General features: G+C 41.2%; 2 protein-coding genes across 2 annotated transcripts; both read left to right on the top strand.

Moving 5' to 3' along the window:
• The first annotated feature begins 270 nt into the window (after nucleotides 1-270).
• c10h11orf54 (chromosome 10 C11orf54 homolog) lies at nucleotides 271-2,974 on the top strand. The gene is made up of 8 exons (XM_031743585.2): nucleotides 271-430; nucleotides 518-616; nucleotides 806-879; nucleotides 972-1,073; nucleotides 1,206-1,382; nucleotides 1,603-1,752; nucleotides 1,839-1,955; nucleotides 2,090-2,974. The coding sequence occupies exons 1-8, from the start codon at nucleotides 364-366 to the stop codon at nucleotides 2,261-2,263; spliced, it is 960 nt and encodes a 319-aa protein (XP_031599445.1). The 5' UTR covers nucleotides 271-363; the 3' UTR covers nucleotides 2,264-2,974.
• A 922-nt stretch (nucleotides 2,975-3,896) lies between these two features.
• On the top strand, nucleotides 3,897-21,104 carry akap10 (A kinase (PRKA) anchor protein 10). Its single transcript, XM_031743571.2, has 15 exons — nucleotides 3,897-4,121; nucleotides 6,898-6,945; nucleotides 7,884-8,063; nucleotides 12,310-12,801; nucleotides 14,331-14,429; nucleotides 14,980-15,064; nucleotides 15,218-15,341; nucleotides 15,678-15,814; nucleotides 17,665-17,809; nucleotides 18,165-18,332; nucleotides 18,573-18,682; nucleotides 19,083-19,165; nucleotides 19,608-19,660; nucleotides 19,809-19,901; nucleotides 19,990-21,104. The coding sequence occupies exons 1-15, from the start codon at nucleotides 4,100-4,102 to the stop codon at nucleotides 19,993-19,995; spliced, it is 1,845 nt and encodes a 614-aa protein (XP_031599431.1). The 5' UTR covers nucleotides 3,897-4,099; the 3' UTR covers nucleotides 19,996-21,104.
• The last annotated feature ends 95 nt before the right edge of the window (nucleotides 21,105-21,199 follow it).

The raw sequence follows: 21,199 nt of genomic DNA, 5'->3' as shown, positions 1-21,199 counted from the left end.
ATCTTCAGATATTAGCTTTAAATGTAACCAATTATATGAACTGGTGTGCAGTTCATAGAGTTGGGAGATTTCCCGAGCCCAAAGACCCCACTTCTAGAGCCAAGCCAATAATAATGCTTTCCTTTTTATCTAGAGAAAATTATTCATTATTAAGGCGAATATGGGCAATTTTTGTTCGATTTTTTAAGTGAAAGAAATAACCAACGTCTTTAAATTGGATGCGGAAACACTTCCGGGGAGGCTTATCATCTTGTTCATATTTACTCTTTGTTTGAAGTTTAACCCAGGTCCTGTCCGCTTTTCTTATCCACTTTCCCTGGACCTCTAAACTGTATCCCAGCGCGCTCACTCTCAGGTGGATCTATGGCAGACACCAGCAAAACCGAGAAGGTTCAGCTGCACGCCCCAGATCTAGAAGAGCTTCGTGGCGGTAAGCTCTGATATATAAGCGCAAAGTTGTGCATGTGTGTTCATGTGACTGGGCGCTAATGAAGGTGTTGTTGCTGATTGGTTGCAGTATTACAAGCAGGACTGGAAACCAACTTTGCTGAAGTTCAAGTGAGTATTGTGGAGTGTCCGGATCTCACCAAAGAACCCTTCCAGTTTCCTGTCAAAGGTAGGAGCCTATCAAAAACACAAGTGTGATTAAAAACTAATCCTTCTTGTATGTTCCACTACGTGCATAAGCATTTTGGTCAATTTAAAACACTTCATAAAACATGCATATGAGTGGGGATGAGCTTCATTTGCAGACTGTGTATCAGAAACACCCTGAAAGATTCTTAATTTCGCCTGTATCCTGCAGGCTTGTGTGGAAGCCCTCGCATCACTGATGTTGGTGGTGTGCCATATCTGGTGCCTCTGGTCCGAAAGGAAAAGGTAGTTTTTAAAATAAAAGAATTGTATTGAGAAACTTTAGTGAAAGGTTTTGCTAAAGCATATTCAGCATCTTCTTCTTCTTTTACTGTCAGGAATACAACATGAACACTGTATCAAAGGAACTGGAACTTCCGGGCGCTTTCATCCTCGGTGCAGCAGCTGCGCCCAATAGAATAGTTGGAATGAACGCAGAGGTGAATTGCCTTCCTTCTAATCCAAAGCGCTTCACTCAGCAAATGACCTCAGTATAAACTAGCTGTCATTCTAATCTTGAAAGGGCAGTTTGGTAAGTCAGCAGTCAGTGGAATGAATGTTCTTGTCCACAGCTGATGCCTCTGGTTCTGACCGAGGCGGAGGGAAGGCCCGCAGTGAACAGCAGCTACTTCTCCTCAATCAATCCAGCTGACGGCCAGTGTCTGCTAGAAAAATACAGCGACAAGTTCACAGACTGCAACTTTGGGCTGCTGGGAAATCTGTATGCTTGTGAAGGGAAACCTGGAAAGGTAGTCAGTCGTAGCCTTTTAAAAAATGCACTCTCATCCTGATTTGGCTTTTGGAAAATAATGAACTAGTTATACTTAAACATAATTACCTGTAAGTTAATAACATTGCTGATGTTGTTTTGCGTGAACTTTAGCCCCATGTAATGAGAGAATAAACATTAACAAGAGATCAGTGACTAAACATGCTGAGTTGGTAGTCTTCACCCGTGCGCCTCTGCAGGTCATAGAGATTCGGGCAAAGACGAGAACAGGAAGCCACAGTCTGGTGACGGCCTTGCGGACGACCCTTGAAGGTCATTACCCTGATAAAAGTCTGGCCCTGGGAGGCACCTTCATCATCCAGAAAGGGAAGGCTAAAATCCACATCATGGTAAATAGTGGACATGACACAGAGCATGTTACAGACTGCTGCTGACACAGCCACGTGATTTGATTTGTTTCCTTGCCTGTCAACAGCCAAGAGAGTTTTCAGTCTGCCCCCTCAACACCAACGATGATGTCAACAACTGGCTCAAGCACTTTGAGGTCAGCGCTCCACTCATCTGCCAGTCGGTGCTCGTATCCAGAGACCCTGTAAGTTAAAGCCGATAGACTCACACCTCAGTGTGATGCAGAAATATAAAAAGATCTGATTATAGTTTTATTACCTGATTACAGTGTTTTTGTTCAGTAGGCTTCTTTGTAATGTCCGCCTGGTTGCTTTGCAGGGCCTGGACCTGCGTGTGGAACACACCCACTGCTTCAGTCACCACGGAGAAGGTGGCCACTACTACATAGACACTACACCTGACAGTGTGGAGTATCTGGGCTACTTCATGCCTGCAGAGTTTGTCTTCCGCATTGACAGGCCGAAGGAGACCCACGGAGTCGGACGAGATTGAAAAACTGCATAAAACATGTTGGCAGCAGAGAATCTTCTGATAATCTAAACTGAGGCGACTCATTTATTCATTTAAAGCATGTTACATTTCATACATTAAAAAAAAATATCACTGCACATGAATCAATAAAATAAAAGAATCCCAATGAAGTGATCTGAATTGTGTGAAGAAAAAAAAGGTGGACAGTGACATCACAACGCTGACGTACTTTGGACCTTGGCCTACATTAATGCTTGCCAACTCCAGTGCAATCAAAAAAAATTGTGCAACGTGTTGCAGGCTAGACTGTTGCAGTAGGTAAAGCTGCTTAGAGAAAGCTAGCTTTTTAAAACTCTCCATGGCCAACCTGCCCACATCCTGGATTCACTTATTTGTATGATTAGGCCTCTTGTGGGTGTGTGCACAATGTGCTTGATTAATATCCACCTCACATCGCTTTCTTATACTTCTACTTGCTGAAATAGGGTAGAATAGCAGTGTTGGTGCTTAGAAAGACAAGTGGTGTAAGCGTATAACTGTGTACACCTAACCAGTGATACGGTTTTAAAGTAATACAGGTTTTAGTGTTTTAAATCTGTCTTGTGTCATTTCAAATAAATCTTTCCTCAGCAGAAAACTGTCACAGCAAAATTGATGGAAAGATGTGTTACTTGTAAAGAACTGTTACTTGTAAAGAACTTCGTTTTTTAAATAATAAACTAAGACAATGATTTTCTTCTGAGTGACTTTTTGTTTGTGTTGTAAAATAACTATATATTGTGTTTGGTAAGGTTCAAATAAGCTGTGGGAAAGGCTGAAATGATTTTTTTGTTGGTACCAAGGGGTCAAAGTGTGCCAAGAAAATATCCCTCACACCATGACACCAGCCTCAACCATTGAGACAAATAAGGATGCATGTTTTTATGTTGTCTACATGAAATTTTGACCCTTCTATTCGAACGTTGCATCGCTAAACATTCATCACCAGGCCACGTTTTTCTAATCTTCTATTGCCTAGTTTTGATTAGGGCCTGTTTGCTTTTTTTAACAGACAAAAGTGGTACTTGGTGTGGTTGTCTACTGCTTAGCCCATCTGCTTCAAGGTTCAAAATGTGTGTTCAAAGATGCTCTGCATACCTCGATTGTAACAAGACAGTTAAATCACCTTTCTTCCCTATTCTGATGTTCTGTTGGAACTTCAGCAACCTCTCTTCGTGTCCGAATGAATTACATTGCTGCCATGTGGTTGGGTGATAGTAGAACTTTGAGGCTTTCTAAATGTTTCCCCCTAGTATTTGGGGAAACCTTTTGGAAGGAACGTTTAAGAAATTCTCCCTAAAGGCTGTTTAAAGGTTCTTGTACAGCTACATGTACAGCCAACAGGCATACAGGCTTTTAATATTATGTTTCTTTACTAATACCTGTCTCACTGTGGGCATACCATGTTTCCAATATAATAATTAAATTAATTTAATGTTTTGTTTTTATTTTATTTAAAAATTTTGAATACCTCTATAAAAATGTAAAAACCAAATCATTTATCAAAGGTGACTCTTATAGCTTTAATATTCTTCACGTGCAAAGAGCGCCCTCTGCTGACCAACGCAGGCGGTACACCATTTCCCACAATGCTGCTGCCGCACCAGCCCGGAAGTGAGACGTTTATTGACAATATGGCTGCCGAACTGGGTTTCGGATTTGCAGAAATGTTTTAATTGACAGCGCTAGCCGTGGCTGCGACAATAACCCGTTTCCAGGTCAGGAGTGTACGCGACAGTTGCATTTGAATGAAGACAACCGCGAATCCACGGGATGGTGTCAGTGAGCTGAGGAAACGTCCAGAGTGTGAATCCCGTCATGTCGTTTTTCAAGAGGAAAGGTGAGGAAAAAGCTCCCGCTGAAGGCTGCAACGTCGACGGTAGTTAGCGCCGCGGAGAGGGGTGCCCGATAATATGTGACTGATGAGGTTGTCGGTACATAAGTTAGCCGTGTAAACTGAGACGTTTGAGGGAATGCGTTTCCTCCTTTGCTGCTGCTCCTTACTGCTTTTACATGATTAGCTTAGCGCTGGCCTCCCTGCCCCCCCACCCCCCTTCCTGATTTATCTAACTTCATGTTAGCCGGGGTGGCATTAAATCCACCACAGAAACCTGCCACAAGTCTACATCAACGCCTTCCTGTATGCAGACATAATTCAGGGCTTCCAGAGCATCAAAGGAACACTGTTATCTGCTCTAAAGCAACGCTTGTGTCGAAATGTTCAGTAGCAGCTAGCTAGCTCTGTTGAGGTATTTTCATACATACTTAACAAGCAAGATATGTCAGAAATATTGCCGGTGGCAGGTTGTGTCTCAGTCAGAGCTGTTAATTATCAAAAGGACACACGTTTCCTGTAACACATTTGGCTGTAGAGAACCTGGAGTTGGCTAGTGCTAATTTCCAGTCACTATTGTGTAGAACCTAGATGGGCTGGGCCTGCTTTTTTCTGTATTTTCTTGAACACAACGTGACAATGAATTTCAGTTCAAAGCCCCACAGTTTAACCTCTTTTGTGGTCATTGTGAAGGCTGGAGTCACACTGACAGGCGTCTTTTGTGTCTGGTCTACATCTTTTTTTAAAGTGGGTGGGCAAAATGTCAGATTCGCCACCACCTACAAATGAGCCCTTCTCTGAAACCCTGTCAATCAAACTGAAAATTATAACGTTAAGGGGGATAGAGTAGGTTTAGCAAATACATTTGGAAAAGAAAGAAAGGACTTTATTTTTCTGCTGCACCATCCTACAACAGGTGACAACAGGTTTGTCTGATGCTTTTGATAGAAATCACACAATAAGAAAAAATATATAAAGGCCAGAGTCAAATGGAGTCAATAGAGCTCCTGTCCCATTTCCTTAGGAAGCCACCATAATAACTTCACTGCTGAAACTGGCCTGCAGTTTGGTATCCCCTAAAGATTAGTGGGTTTTCCTGGTGGCAGTGACAGTGACTAAAACAGCTGACACAGCAGATCACCAAAATGAGGAAATATAGACTTCACTTATCCATACCCAGAATGCTGCTCAGGATCGACAGGAAGTGAATTTGTTCCTGTTAGAAGGAAGAATTTCAATGCCAAAAAAAGAAGGAAGTGAAAGTTTTACTATTAAATTTGAATGCAATTTTCCACTAAGTCCCAGGCACTCTGTTCATACATTATTGTAAATTATCTTTGTAGTTATTAAAGGTTTATTATTTTATGTTACTATTTTTTTCTTAACATTAGCATCCATTTCACTAACCTGTCATGGTCCTGTAATAACATTAACATTGCATAAAAGCATTACTTCACTGTAGTTATTTGCATCGTTGTGTTTTAGTCCAGTTGTTTAAAAATGACTGGGGTCCAGAGTTTTTAAAAGCCATGTCGCTTCTCTGTGGCAGACAGCCTGTTGGTCTCAGCCAACATTGACTCTTGGTTGATATGCACACACGCACACACACACACACACACACACACACACACACACACACACACACACACACACACACACTCACTCACTCACTCAGATATGGCTCCATCCCAAATGTCTCACATAAAGAGCATCTTCAGCTCCATTTGTTCAGGCCTCCCGGTCCATTTTGTGATGTCACTGCTTGAAACGGTCGCTTGGCCTGACCAAACTGCTTCATCCGGAGATATGACTGGAGGGTCACTCTGATGAATGGTTGCCACCATGTCTGCCAGCATGCACTCATTCCCCTGCAGGGTGCACACATCATTCTTTTTGGTTAATCTGACAGCTGCAGAGCTTTGGAATGGCTTCACATATCTGCTGTATTATGCACTGTGTATTTTTTCGGGACAATCAGTAAATCTTGGTGACCTTCAGGTGTAAATTAGCTTACAGTCATGTGAAGGAAAACCAGAACTGATAGACCAAGGGCACAAATTGTAGGACTCATGATGCAGACGTCTAGTATAAAAGCCCTGACTGTCTGCACGCTGTAAAACAGCGATTCTCAAACTGCGGTGTATAGAGGCCGTGGACGACCATGGAGTAATCTGAAGTTGAATGAGCATAATTCATGTGGGGAAAGTAAGCAAAAAGATTGCTGATGATGTTGTTTGGAGCTTTTTAAAAAAATAATTAATAATTGATTTAGAACTGTGGGGTCCGTCCTACAAACTTTCTTTATCTTTGGAAGTGGAGGATGCTGGGAAAACTTTGAGAATAACTGTGGTATATAAAGCAGGATGGACATTGTTTTCACATTTTAGAACCCAGTTTCGAGATTTAACCCACATCTGTCAGCAGCAGTGTGGCCAGGTGGAGGAAAGCATATGTAAGGGCTAATTAACTATTAACACAGACTAACAGCACACAGTGTGAAATGACATTGCCACGATAACGACTAACAATGTCTTTTTTTTTTTTTTTTGCCTTTTCAGTAGTTTTCAGTTCTGCAGATATTATTAAGCAGCCTTTCTTAGAAGTCTGTATTACAGTTCAACAAGTGTTACAGAATCGTTGTTGTGGGAAACACATCCCCACCACACGACATCAACCCCTCGGTGAAATCTCATGTGTTGATTCTTCACCCTCCCTGTATTATGATTCAAAACACTGCTTGCTTCTCCATTTCCAACCACTGCTCTCCTCTTTCTCCCCACAGCCAAAAGCAAAGAACCTGAGAAAGGGACAGACACTAAAGTCAATAGAGGTGAGTTCTCTTTACTCTTGTGAGGTTATGGAAGGTTTGGTAGTTGTTGAAATGACACCGCTGTGTTTGGTGGCAATATAAGCACAAATATCCAGTGGTGTTGTTTTTTTTAAAAATGTTTTTTGTTTTTTGATGCGCTTGTGTACCCTCGCCCACTTTGAGCTGACTTGGAAAAAAGTGCATCTCTGATTGCTCCGCCAGCAACATTACAGGATAGTCTTGAAATGTATAACAGGATTACGTTTCCTCAAAGAAGGGCTTAGACTGTATTTAAAAGTTTGAAATGAATTCACCGATCCAAAGCAACAGCAGCAGTCGGGAAGCTTGAGCTTAATTAAACGTGAAAAGCAAATCATTTACTTTGGCTTCATCCACTTACACAAGCCACTTAAATTTTGTAATTACATTTCTAGAAATTATTATAACCTCTAGATGGCAAGTAGAGACAAACATGTGATATGAATGCAAATAAATGCTTGCATTTATTATGTAATTGTAAGCCTTTTTCCTTCCTCTGGCTTTCCCTTATTCTTGAGGTATGGCTGTGGAAAAACTGTTCTTATGTGGTGTTAAAAAGGTCTTAAATGATCACAGCTGAAAGAATCATAACTCTTTCCTTTGGTTTTCTCTAAGTATCTTTAATCAGTGCTGGTTAAACTGTCTCGCGGACAAAAGCTATAGCCTCTAGCTGCTAACAAAGCTCACAGCTCACAGCGCACAGTGAAGCAAACACTGAGCAGTCTGTCTTCTCAAGCATCTGCCACAGCCCGAGGCTTTGTGTGCACTATGAGCTTGTTCAGAAACTCTCACTAAAAGGACCCTTTCTTACAAATCACACTGTTGTCACACATTCAGGCCACTCAGAACATCAATGCTATTATATTTCTTTTCTTCCTTCACCTAAATTCTGTTTTCTCTCCTTCATCCTCTGCTCACAGCTCCAACCAGCCCTCAATCTCCAGGAGTGAGGAACCACCATGCCATCCAGGAAGCTGCTGGGCCGAGCCACGTGGCCATCAACGCCATCTCGGCCAACATGGACTCCTTTGCCCGTGGTCGCACCGCCATCCTCAAGAAGCAGCCGAGCCACATGGAAGCGGCGCACTTTGGAGATCTCGGTACAGAAGCTGCACTCATGAGCTTTTGCGTTGTTTTCAATGATTGCAGATAAACACCCATAATAATATTTAGCTATAAAACATTGTAGATTCACAATCACAGAGACAGAATTTGTTTTGGGTTTCTTTGAGTTTGATCCAGATGCAGGTTTGTTGTCCCTCTTTGGTTACAGTTATTAATAAGTCTATATATAAGGATTCATTTATTTAGTCTGTGACCTTTGAGACAGTTTGAGTTATAACATGCTGCACACTTTGAAGGACCTCTCTGCTGTTCTGTACTTATTTGAATGCGATTTGGTTAAACTAAAATGAGCTTTCCTCAGAAATTAATGCAGAAGGATAGGAAAGAAGCATTAAGACTGTGACTTTGTTAACTTGCTCAGAGGTTGTTTCCTTATCCCGGAGTTCAAAGTGAAGTCTCCTGGTTATATCGAGTTTCATACATAAAGAAACTTTTCTTAGTCCTATATTAGAAATAAAAGCAGACACGATGCTGAAACTGGTGCTGAAACTGGAGATATGAAACCTTTGTCTTTGAAAAGTCATTTATACATTATTAAAGATAATTAATGTGTTGTTATTTGATAGATTAATTAACTGGTTCACAAAAGCTTCATGTTAGATGTACTGAAACCAATACAGGAAAGCTCTGCCAATCAAGAAAAACACTGCACAGAAAATAAATACAGTGAATTTTGACAACCTATAAAAAAAAAAGGGAATTACAGCTGTCACTAAGGTTGGACCGTAAGCTCCCGTTTCTGGTGTTACAGCGATAGTACGCCTCTTGCGTCACTACAAGAGCAGAAATATCCTATTGTCTTATGCAAGTGGCAGTATTCCATCATTAATCCTGTGAGCCACTCACTGGGCTACATGTATCAGGTATCGTGAGCACCCAAACATTCCTGTCAGGGTAAGGTTGGCCTTATCTTCTCAGGCAGTCACGTGAGGACGAAAAATACTCTATAATTAGATTCTGTGTACGCTCCCCGGATGTCATGATATGGAGCGGTGAGCATTCACTTTAGTGACAGGAACTGTACGAGCAGGTGGGGCGTGCCGGACGGAGGTGGAGGAACCTGTGCTGCGGCTTAGATGACAACGTCTCAATGAGACTCGCTGGGCAGTGGTGATTTCTGGTCTGTGGTTTCAACAGACTGGAGAAGAAAAGGAAGGAAGCATTAATGAGGGTGCGTCTGGGAGGCAGAGAGACATAGTTTCACGGTTGGATTGAGGGTTTGTGGCTTCTGAAAGCACAAGCCATGAGGTTTTTTTTGTTTTCTTTGCTAGTGTTTAAAATATAAAACAGGTACCACTATGACAGAAATTCAAAGTCATTCTAACAGACATTGAATTACTGTGAAAAGGTTTGCAAATGAAACAGGAGCCTTTGATTATCCCGGCGTAGATGCCGGACTAGTTGCTGTGATTTCTAACAGCTTTCAGTGTTAAGGTGGCCGTGACTGTGTGATCTTTAAGAATCTCAAGAGGCTGACTAAAAGCACCACACACTGCGTGACACATCTTGAAGCACCATCTTGTTTTCAAAGAGCAAACATAACACTGCCAAACTTCAGCCCACACTTCAGACTAACTACAGCTGATGTGATGTGATTCAAAATCACGCAAGACAGTCGGGTGTCTAGTCAGGATGGATAATAGAGCACTCCGTTTGCTTAAACACAGTCTCCCTTTGAAGCATTATTTAGCCAGATTACATTGACAGTCACTTCAGTTGCACATTAATGCAAATAACTAATCAGCTGGTCACATGGGGTCCATTTAGGCATATAGACAACTGGCTGAAGTTCAAACTGAGCACCACAATGGGGAAGAAAGTTGAATTGAAGACTTGAATGTGGATTGTGATGTTTGGCGGTCTGATATGAAGATTTTTAGAAACTGCTGATCTGCTGGGATTTTTCCAAACAACCATCTCATAGGGTCAAAAAAGAGATGATGTCCAGTGAGCAGCAGTTCTCTGGGTAAAATGCCTTGTTTATGTCAGAGGACAGTGGAGAATGGCCTGACTGCTTTGAGATGACAGTAACTCAAATAGCCACTTGTTACAACTGAGGTATGCAGAAGAGTGTCTCTGAGCAGACAAGCTAGAGTATCTGAAGATCACGCTGGGTGCTACTTTTATCAGCTAAGAACAGGAAACTGAGGCTATGATTCACAGAGGCTCACCAAAGTTGGACAAAGGAAGATTGGAAAAACATAGCCTGGCCTGATTAGTCTCAGTTTCTGCTGAAGCATTCAGTTTGTAGGGTCACAGTATGGTGTAAACAGCATTAAAGCGTGGATCTGTCCTTTTATCACTGGGGCCAGCTGGTGGTAGTGTAATTGTGTGGGAGATATTTGTTTCATGGTGCACTTTGGAGGACCTTTGAGATGTGGTGGAATGGAAAATTCACATCAAGGATGTGTAGTTGGCAGCAGCTGGCAGCATCTGTGTGATTCTATCATGTTGATATGGACCAAAATCTCTGAGTAGTGTTTCCAGAATACCTGTAGACTAAGATTGGAGTTTGGAGCATGGTGGGATTGTACTGTCAAAGATTGCTGTGGATGCCCCTGTAGTTGCTGACCACTTAATCCATGCATGACTGAAAGAATGGACAGGACATACAGATGTGTGCCCGTGACGCACGGTCGTGAAAATTTTGTCTGTGTTAAATCATCTGTGAAATTGCATAGTCTAAGACCAACTCCAGACAGAGAATGAGCTGGAAATTCACAAACCTTCAAAACAAATATCCAGGAGTTAAAATTCCCATCACGGCACCCTTCAGCCAGGACCAAATGTTCAGAGAGAGCTGAACACAGAAAATCCTCTTTTTATCTTTCATTTCATGTTGCAGCTCCCATCAATATAGTGTGCACGTTACCTTTGAAGGTTGATGCTGTAAATAAGAATGTAGCCCACAGCCTGTTATTAAACTTGAGCACTTGAGTAAGTAATGTGTGTCCAAAGCAGTGTTGGTCAAGTTACTTGAAAAAAGTAATCAGTTACTAATTACTGATTACTTCCCCCAAAAAGTAATCCCGTTACTTTACTGATTACTTATTTTCAAAAGTAATTAATTACTTAGTTACTTAGTTACTTTTTAAAAACACGATTTACAACCTGAATAGGTGTTAAAGTGATAGATCTTTCAGCCCAATTCTACTTTTTCTGCATAATCCATCATACAAAATGTAATCAAATGGAAATGTCTCTTTTTAAAACTTTAAATCTTTTAACTTTATGGATCAAGCAAAAACTTAATTATATGCAACATTCTCTGACTGGAAGAAATTTGTTTAACATTTAAACCTATTTTTTGCACATTCCAGCATATAAATTAAAATATTTTTTTGTGTTTACACTCAGTCTTTCAAATAGATGAAAGTGAAACACAGCAGAAAATAAATAAAATCAAAGACTAGCGGTCCTGTTGCTCTATTTTCACCTGTAAAGCAGGAGTAGGTTAGGCGGAGGTTTACCCTGGTGCAGGTGTTATAAAGGTCAGTTGAAGAATCATGAGTTTCTCTGTGAATTTCACATTAATGAAGCGCACTCGGTGCTTGCTTGGAAGTTTAGGGTTTTTTGCTGTAAAAGAAGTTTTCTTCCCACGCACAACGGACACTAATGTTTTTGTCACTTTTATGGAATCAAACTCAAAGTAAGGTCAGTACTTCCACGCTTTAAACGCTGCATGCTACACTCTCTCCCTTTTCGATATATTATGATCTGCAGACAGCGTTGTTGTCACGAACGTCGCGACTCGCCACGTCACTGTCATGAGACGTTCTCGCAAAAAATCACGGTTTTAGTAAGCAGTAACGCAGCCCTGGCGTTCCTACGTGAAAGTAACGGTAATCTAATTACCGTTTTTGCAATAGTAATCCCTTACATTACTCGTTACTTGAAAAAAGTAATCAGATTACAGTAACGCGTTACAAGTAACGCGTTACTGCCCATCTCTGGTCCAAAGACAGCATAAATCTCATTGTCATTTAAACGGAAGTCTTTAACAATGGATGGAGTTTCTGCTGTTGTGAGTCTTTAAAAGCAGGCATTAAAGTCTATGCTGTGTAAATAGCATAAAGTAAATATCAGTGATTACGGTTTAACTTGTATTATAAAGATGGTGTAAGTTTTATCATTAATGAATGCACCTAAGTTGCCTGTTAATAAATGTGTTGTTGCTAAAATTTTACAGTTGAATTGGTGAATTATGCTCTGATGTTCCAGGTCACTCCAGTGTGAACTATCAGCCCCAGGAGACGCGCTCTCGCATGTCCAAGACGGTTGAGCAGGCCCTTCAGGACAATGTCGCGATACCGCACTTCATGCATTTCATGGAACTACGAGGTGCAGACCACCTGGTTCGGTTCTGGCTGGAGGCTGAGAGGTTCCGCTCCACCAGCTGGTCACGTGTTAGAGCGCATAGTCTAAACTCTGTCAAACACAGCTCCTTGGCCGAGCCGGTCCCTGCGTCTCCAGACGGCTCAGAGCTCTCAGAACTCACCCAGAAAACGCCCAATGTCCTTGCACGGCACAGTAACAGCGAAGGCTCTACAGTTCAGACTCAGCAGCGGGACTCATCCAGCACAGAAGCAGCAGCGAGACCCGGTGCGCCTCGAACAGCAACACCCAGCAGGCAGACATCCTCCAGGACGGGGACCCCCCTTAAGGTGCAGTCAAACAGCACCCTGCGAGACCTCTCTGACACACTCATGAAAAGTGAGTCGCCTTTAAACACCTTTTTATCTTGACATTTGTTGTCTTGTTTAAAGGTTTTTAACTTTCTTTGTGGATTCTATATTTTGACAGGGGAAATTATTTAGTATTTTGATGGCCAATCACTTTTCAGTAACTGAGAAATCTTCATAAATGGCAGCTTTCCTATTTGTCTAAGATTGAAGACCTTAATGTAGATTTGTCAGATCTGTCCAGTACATTTCCTGATGCTGCCCCTCCCTGAGTCTGGTTCTGCTGGAGGTTTCTTCCTGTTAAAGGGAGGCTTTTCCTTTCCACTGTCACCAAGTCCTTGCTCAGAGGAGGTCATTTAATTATTGGGGTTTTCTTTGTATTATTGTAGAATTTTTTCCTTACAATGTAAAACGCCTTGAGGCAACTGCTGTTGTGATTTGACACTATATAAATAAAATTGAATTGAAGCCTTCGCTGCTGTGGCAAAATTGGTACATCAGTAAACTGAAAATGTTACAGTGACCTGCAATGGAAGTGGATTCAGTGTCAAATCTTGATTTGAGCCATTTCCATGCATGAACACCGGACTGTGTCAGGAGAATGGGGTTGGCACATAGTGCAAACTTGTCCTTTCTCACATGTAGATTATGGCAGGAGAAAATTCAGAAACTTCAGAGACATTCTCAGTTCTGTGAATACTCACTTTGGTTTAGGCTAGGGTGCTGCACACAGGACATCCACTCACTTTCCATGATGTCAACAGGACGTTATCTGCTCTGATCTCACACGCACCGTCTCAGACATCACACAGACTTTGTAGAAGGAGCTGACAGCTTTAAGACTGTTTATTGTCCTGTTGTGTTCATGCGTGCCATTCTTTGATTAATGTCAAAGATAGTACAGGGCTGCAGTGGATGAAAATGGCTTTACATTAGAGCACTGATTTCCAAGGTGTTGGCTGGGACCCCCTAGTGGGTCCTGACGTTATTGCAGGTGAGCCATCATAGATACTTTACAATTGAAAACTCATCTTTAATTTTAAATTTGTATTTTAGTTTAAAATGACCATAAATATTTAGGTTGCTTTATTTAAAACTAATGAGTCTTGAAATTAACACAATTTCACAAAGAAGAAAACATGTTATCTTGGCTTAAGTTTGTAAATGGTGCCATTAGGCATTTTTCTGAAGAGCTCAGGATGAAACAGCAGGTCTGTGTGAGGTCACATTAAAGGTTTGAGTGGCATTCTTAAGCATGTCATCTCTTTCCGTCCTCTCCGTCTGCACTGGTTTAATGACATTGTGTGAGCATGATTAGTGCCCTCAGCTGTTTATTTTCATGACCCAGCTTGTGAAAACTTCATAAAAGCAGTGGGTGGAATTGTATACTTGGTTTTTACCGTGACAGAACGACTCCAGCAGCCTGAAACAATTTCACTGTGCGCACAGGCAAAGACATGTGGGCATTAGAGTGATGCATTAATTGGTAATTCAGACTGACCACCTGGAGGAAGAGCTTTACTTGAGCATCAGTTGAGAGATAATTTGTGTGTTTCGCAGGTATAGAGAAAGATGCTGTTACTATCTTCACCAAGTACATCTCTCCAGATGCTGTGAGGCCCATCCCCATCACAGAACAGATCAGAAATGACATAGTTGGTAAGACCACAGATGTTGTCTCACTATTTTTAATACAGCACATTATGGTCCATCTGTTCAAAAAGTGTGTGTGTGTGTGTGTGTGTGTCTGTGTGTGCGTGTGCACGCAAGTGTCCTCACAAACAGCTTCTTCCCCTGGGCCATTCGGACTGCATGTTCTGTCCACTGTGCCCCCACACCCCACCCCTGCCCATCCACTTCACTAATCTGAGCCATGGTCTGAGTAACCCCCATCACTCAGGCCACTCACATACAGACTCGACTCAGACCAAGTCTTTTCTTTGCACTACTTCCAAGCACTTTGCAACTTGTTCTCCAGTGTGTGCCTTTCTCTTGATTTGTATCTGTCTCCCTTTATGGTACATATTTCTCCTATTTGCTATTTATTCATGCTGTCTACCATTTACTCCTGCACCGTTGGTGTGGAGCACCCACAATTTCGTTGTACGTGTACAATGACAATAAAGGGCTATTCTATTCTGCAGTAAGTCTTCTATTTTAAATGTGATCCTGGTGTGTGAAAATATCCGCTCTCTTCTGTTTTGTGTAGCTAAGATTTGTGGAGAAGATGGCATGGTGGACCCAAACTGCTTTGTCATTGCACAGGCGGTAGCCTTCGCTATCTTGGAGCAACAGTGAGTTTCTGTCCATTCATTTCCAAGAGCAGTTAATATTCGCAGCACGTTTTGACATTAAGATTAAAGCCCGTCCCGTGCCCCGTGTCGTTTCGCCATCCTGTCTTCCACACTGCTGCACTATTCACCTCCCACCTGCTTTCTGATTTCCAGGCACTTTAGCGAATTCCTGCGGAGCCATCATTTCTGTAAATACCAGATTGAAGTGTTGACTAGTGGCTCTGTGTTCTTGGCTGACATCTTGTTCTGTGAGTCAGCTCTTTTCTACTTCTCTGAGGTAAGTGGGCCTACTGGTTCCTCAAACATGATTTATTTGTACCTGATCATTACACATTTTCACACTGTTTCAGTTAGAAGAATTACAGTTTTCTAGCTATAACACACAGAGTCTGTGCCTCCTCTCGGCTCTGTTGCTATACACCTTTCCATACACACAGGAAACTCAAGACAGTAAACATAAGAAACCCGTAGATGCTCCTGTTACAGTGTCACTGATATGACATAAAACTCCATCCACAAAGAAAGAGTAAACATTTAGCAAAAGATTTCCTGTCAGCATATACACAGTGACGTTCACTGGAATTTTCTCTCTTCTTTGTTTGCCTTCTCATAGTACATGGAAAAGGAAGAAGCAATGAATGTACTGCAGTTCTGGTTGGCGGCAGACAACTTCCAGAACCAGCTAGCAGCTAAAAAGGGCCAATATGATGGCCAGGAGGCTCAAAATGATGCCATGATTCTCTACGACAAGTAGGTCCTCTGTCTGTGGTTGTAAGATGTTATTGTGTCTGATTCAACCAGTTACTTTTGCTAAAAGTGTGGAGATTGACTTTATTGTTGGAAGTTGCTGTTATGTTGAGGTCATTCATTCTTTTGAGTTTGAGAATATATTTGTAGTAGAAAAGTAATGTGAGACTCTTTCAATGTTTTCTTTTGTTAAAAGGTTGCTCCTCTTTGTTTCCCTCGTCATTCATTTTCAGTCCAGATTTCACTTAAATCCATCAAGTTATCACTTAGGTTATTCATCAAATATGAGTTTTAAGAGTAGTGTGCGTTCAGTAACGGTGTTTTATTGAAGACCTTCGTTCCTGGTGTGATTAAATTGGTGTGTTTTTATCTTTGGGTACATTATTTGGTAATCAGTGACAGTGAATCAGCAGCAGTGAGTGTCTGCACACGGTCAGGTTGAAGGAGGGTTAAACTGTACTTGTGTCTTTGACTGACTAGTGTGGAGTACACTCTGCCTGCTAGCCTTGTAAGCCTAAAATGATAAAACTAGTATTTGAAGCTTATTAAATTATTTCTGTTTTGTTATCTTAAAATGAAGTCTTTGGACCATTTTCCATTTACACATGAGAGAGGAAGCTTTACATCTAGTGGAGCTGCTGCTGACAGTAGGTGGGGCAAGTTGTGGGAGCATGCAAATGCCATTACAAAACAAATTTTAGTAGTCAAACAAACGTTTAACTTATTTTGAGACCGAACATATTCAAATTTTCCAATTTGGGTATGTTTGTACTGAGACGCTGAGCATTAAAATTGAAAGTTGACAGAAAAGTTTGCTGATGGTAGTTAAACTGTGATATGCAAACTGCAGCAATGTTTACACGCAATGTTTCAGACACGGTTGATGTCACGTTAATTTGGAACTGACTCAATGTAAAAGTTCAGTAAATGAGAATGTTATATAGGCTAGCAACTAATCTTTTCCACTCGTTGCCAAAAAAAGGCCACAGTGATGACAAACAGCACTTTGATTTCAATATTTCACGAATGGGATCGGCTGTATTGTCCAATTCAGCAACTTGCTAGCACACACATTCTCTTGGACATGTAGTGGTTTCAGAGTTCACCAGTGCCGTATTTTATTTAGCAGAACAAAATCTCGGAAGCTCATATTTACCTTTGACCTCATTTCAGGCATTTTCACAAAAACAAACCACATATAAATAGTCCTAAATTCAAAAATCCTAACACATTTCCAGGTATTACGATTTGTTCCTGCAGCACTGTTGCAGGAACAAATCTAACACAGGCAGACAACAGCATATTGACCTAAGATTACAGACCTAAACTTTGGTTTAATGGGAATTTTGGGGCATAAGGAAGAGGCTGACATCATCTGTTGAATACGAAAAAATGAATTATTGAAGATCTTTGTCTTTCTTAGACTTTATGTACTACACTCTGCTTGGCATTTATGAAGATTAGTCTGTCAGCCACGGAGAATTGAGATGTTTTAATGTGTTGGTTGATATTCAGTGGAGGCTTTCCACCAGGCTCACAGTAAGTTAAACTGTGCAGATAGTTTGTTTCACTTTGTTAAAGATGAGAAGGTAAAAGGTCAGTAATTCATCTATAGTGAGATGACAGTAGTGGAATCTTGCACTTTCCTCCTCTTAGCTTCAACTTTGTTATATTTGCTGGGAGCTATTTTGCTTGAATTGTAATTATTTTTCTTCATAAATGTCACCTTTTTGCGCACTAAATAGTTTACAGTGTCACGCTAAATCATCTGCGCTTTATAGAGTAAGATTTAAAAGTCTTGAGGTTTTGTCTGAATTGTTCAGTTTTGATTAATATCTTAAAAATCCCTTCAGGTATTTCTCACTCCAGGCTACCAACCCACTGGGCTTCGGTGACTCTGTGCGGATGGAGATAGAGTCAAATATCTGCAGAGAGGGAGGGCCACTCCCTGACTGTTTCACCACTCCACTCAGACAGGCTTGGACAACCATGGAGAAGGTCAGATCATCTGATAGAAAAACACGCCAAGGTCTCAGTATTTAATAGAGGTTTTCTCCTAAGGATAAAGGGATGATGAAAATGAAACACTAGAAGAGAAGCATGTGAAGGCCTTATTTAATTAGGTTTGTGAATTGAATAGGATCCTCCATAAAGGTTTTTTTGTTGCAAGTCACTGACAAATCGTCCCATTACACCACTGATAAATGCTTCTGGCTTTGGTTAATGAAAGGAAAGCTGAAAACTGTTGTTAGGACATAAAGGTCAGAAGGGAATCTCTGTAACTTGTGCCCAGAAATATATCAGAAAGCTCATTAATTTCTCCCAGAGTTCACCCTGCTTTGCATTCGTTCAGGTCTACATGCCAGGTTTCCTGTCCAGCAACCTTTACTACAAATACCTGAGTGACCTCATCAATTCAGTGCGGGCCGATGAGTTTGTGAATGTCAGCACTCCAGGTCAGGGCGGACCGATGGACAACGACCGCTCGAGTTCAAATGTCAGCGAGAGCTCTCACACTCAGGTGACCCACACCTTCAGCCCCTGCAGGAATGTCTGCTGACATTTAGACCTGTCCCGCCTCATTACACTGATAATAAAGATGTTTTTGTTAATGTCAAATGTTCATGACCATTCGTGTCATTTAGTTGTCTTACACAACAAAACAATGTAGGGATGGAGATATAATGATGCCAAGTAACATTTTATAAAAGTGCTATCTGTAATGCTGCTAAAAATGCTGTTCCTGGTCTCTTTGCTGCAGCAAAGTGCCAGAAAGGCAGCAATCAAAATCCTCAAAAACTTTGACGAGGCGATAACGGTGGATGTTGCAAACCTGGACCCTGAGGCCTTGTACCAGCGGCCGTACGCTGGGTGAGTGTTTGTGCCTCTATCCAGTGACAGAAAATGTTCATCTTTTCATAGATTAACTGTTGCTTGATTCATGGTTTTGTGTTTCCTTGCTGTTACCTTCGCTTTTCTCTCCTTTTATGTTCCTTTGATTGCTGTTTGGATTTAGTGCTTGTACGTGTTTTGTTATTATTGACTCCGTTGTAGGGTTTTATGAGCGTGCTTTGAAAAATCATGTGCAAAAATAAATCAAGAGAATGATCTTATTGAAAGACAGAAGTTTAGTCTGGGAGATTTGCTTTTATCTCCTTGCTGAAATTACAGTTGTTGAAGGGATACGCACACACTCACACCAGTGCTGGAATGGTGTGCGTTTGTGTGTGGATGTGCCTGAGGCTCAGTTTTGTCCTGTTTGTCTTCTCAGAAAGATGACATTTGGGAAAGTGAATGAGCTGGGCCAGTTTATCAGGGAGGCAGAGCCAGAGCCGGATGTGAAGAAATCCAAAGGTATGATACGGTCACACTTCTCTCACCCTACACTCTGTCATATTTTTATCTGATTTCTCCTTGCCATGAAAGTCATCATCTATGTCCGCCATGAATATAAATCTCATCTTCTTCCTATAGCTCATAGTCCTCTGAAATATTTAGCAACTTTTCCCTTATTATAGATTATAAAAAAACAAAACAAAAACAACTTCACTACTTTCCGGGTCCACCGAGATTTAAATCTTCGCTTATTAGAGTGCCGTCTATAGGACTAGAACAGGGTATGACAAACTGACTTCTTACTGATTAAATATTATTCATATGTTAATGAAGGCACTGGAGAGGAATTACTTAATGACTTAATTTTGAGAATCCTTCTAAAATGCTAAGATTAGCCTTCAGTTTTTAGCCATGTTAATGATTTCTGAAGTCATCTTGTCTTCTCGCTCCTCTCACTTAGGTTCCATATTTTCACAAGCCATGAAGAAATGGGTCCAAGGCACCTCGGATGAGGTGAGATTGCACTATGCTGAGTTATCATAAATGATTAAATAGCTCGAAGCCCATAGCGGTGCTCTCTCAGTGGTGTGTATGAAACTTCACATTATACCAGTCCATTAAAGAATATAAATAGAATGCATTGTGTGCACTGTGACCAAAGGCCCAGGAGGAGATGGCGTGGCAGATTGCCAAGATGATTGTCAACGACGTTGTCCACCAGTCAAACCACGACAGCCCCGGCAAGGCCACCAAGGTACGCAACCACACTCAGCAGTCTCATTCCTGCGTGCATGTGGGATAACCGCAGGTTCTCTTAAATGTCTTCTTCTGTCTGTCTGCAGTTATGACCCCACTGAGGAGCCAAAGGACTGTCACTCCCTACAGATTCTGGCCAAGCCAGTGATAAACAGTACACAGAGTTCACACTGCAATGAACTGCATTAATCTGAGAAAGAACAAGGCATTATTTCACTTCCCCAACCACCAGGTGTGCATGTGTGCGTGTATGTGTGTTCGTGTAGCTGAGAGTTTGGATGAGTGATTGTTCACGCTTGGGCTAATAGAAAACTTGAAGTACATCATTGTTCCACTCTTCCTACTCCATAACACTATAAAGGTACACGTGTTGTAGCCGAGAGTAAAGCAAAGTGCATCAGACTGGAGGAAGGAAACTTTTGGCATGATACCAGGAGAAGCTGCAGCATGTCAGTCAACACTCCCACTTTTGTCTTATCTCGGACCTGCGGAGGATGCAACAATAGCAACGTTTTGTTCACTACTTGATGACACACCTCCCCACGCTTTTTATAACCATTCCTTGTTTTTACATGAACTTCTGTCTTTTGGTCAGCCGCTTAAAGGTTTGTTGGTTTGGAGCGTTGTACAGTTTTTGCATACGCTTCCACGAGGCTGCCCAGAGAGGCATTGCCAGCTGTGTTAGCTGCCGTAGCTTTACTTGTTTGGTACTGTACAACATCTGGAAATGTTACAGTGAAGAAGAGTGGATTCAGTTCTTGGACTTGTGGACCTTCTGTATAAATATCCTGGCACCTTTACAGAGCATAGAAGAAAATACTCCCAGTTGTGTTGGAAAACTCCAAAACTCCTCGTCCTAAATATTCTATGTATAAATATCTATTTAGATTTCTGGTTTACCCCAAATATTAATGTTAATTTTTTTATGGTGATTGCTGGTTTTTTTTTTTTTTTTTTTTTTTTTTTTTTTTTTTTTTTATTATTATGTCACTGAAACAGACTTCAGTGATGAGCGGACTGTTTAACTGGAAGGTGAAATAAATGATTTTTTTTTTTTAAAGGTCTTTTGAGCCTTACCAAGATGTGGATAAGAACCAGAACAGACTCTTGGTACTATGTACCACTAATGACATCTATGTGTACTTAATCTATAATATATTTAAATTGTGTTTGATTTAAATACATATATTATGAAACTTTGTCTGTCTGTCAATTATTTTTTCCTCCATTGACATAGTTTTACTACATTAATGTTAAAAGGATTGGGAAAAGCCAATCCTTGTGCCAACACCCATA

This window comes from Oreochromis aureus, linkage group 10, assembly GCF_013358895.1.
Source record: "Oreochromis aureus strain Israel breed Guangdong linkage group 10, ZZ_aureus, whole genome shotgun sequence".
In the NCBI taxonomy this organism is placed as follows: Eukaryota; Metazoa; Chordata; class Actinopteri; order Cichliformes; family Cichlidae; genus Oreochromis; species Oreochromis aureus.
Note: the sequence above shows the minus strand (reverse complement) of the source record. Positions and strands in the feature narration are given on the sequence as shown.

Excerpts from the sequence above, each read along its gene's own strand:
- c10h11orf54 (XM_031743585.2), top strand. The coding sequence starts at position 364 with ATGGCAGACACCAGCAAAACCGAGAAGGTTCAGCTGCACGCCCCAGAT. Across the intron at positions 880-971 it reads CTCTGGTCCGAAAGGAAAAG|GAATACAACATGAACACTGT; the intron begins GTAGTTTTTAAA and ends TTTTACTGTCAG. Across the intron at positions 1,753-1,838 it reads AGGCTAAAATCCACATCATG|CCAAGAGAGTTTTCAGTCTG; the intron begins GTAAATAGTGGA and ends GCCTGTCAACAG.
- akap10 (XM_031743571.2), top strand. The coding sequence starts at position 4,100 with ATGTCGTTTTTCAAGAGGAAAG. Across the intron at positions 15,065-15,217 it reads TTCGCTATCTTGGAGCAACA|GCACTTTAGCGAATTCCTGC; the intron begins GTGAGTTTCTGT and ends TCTGATTTCCAG. Across the intron at positions 15,815-17,664 it reads GCCATGATTCTCTACGACAA|GTATTTCTCACTCCAGGCTA; the intron begins GTAGGTCCTCTG and ends AAATCCCTTCAG.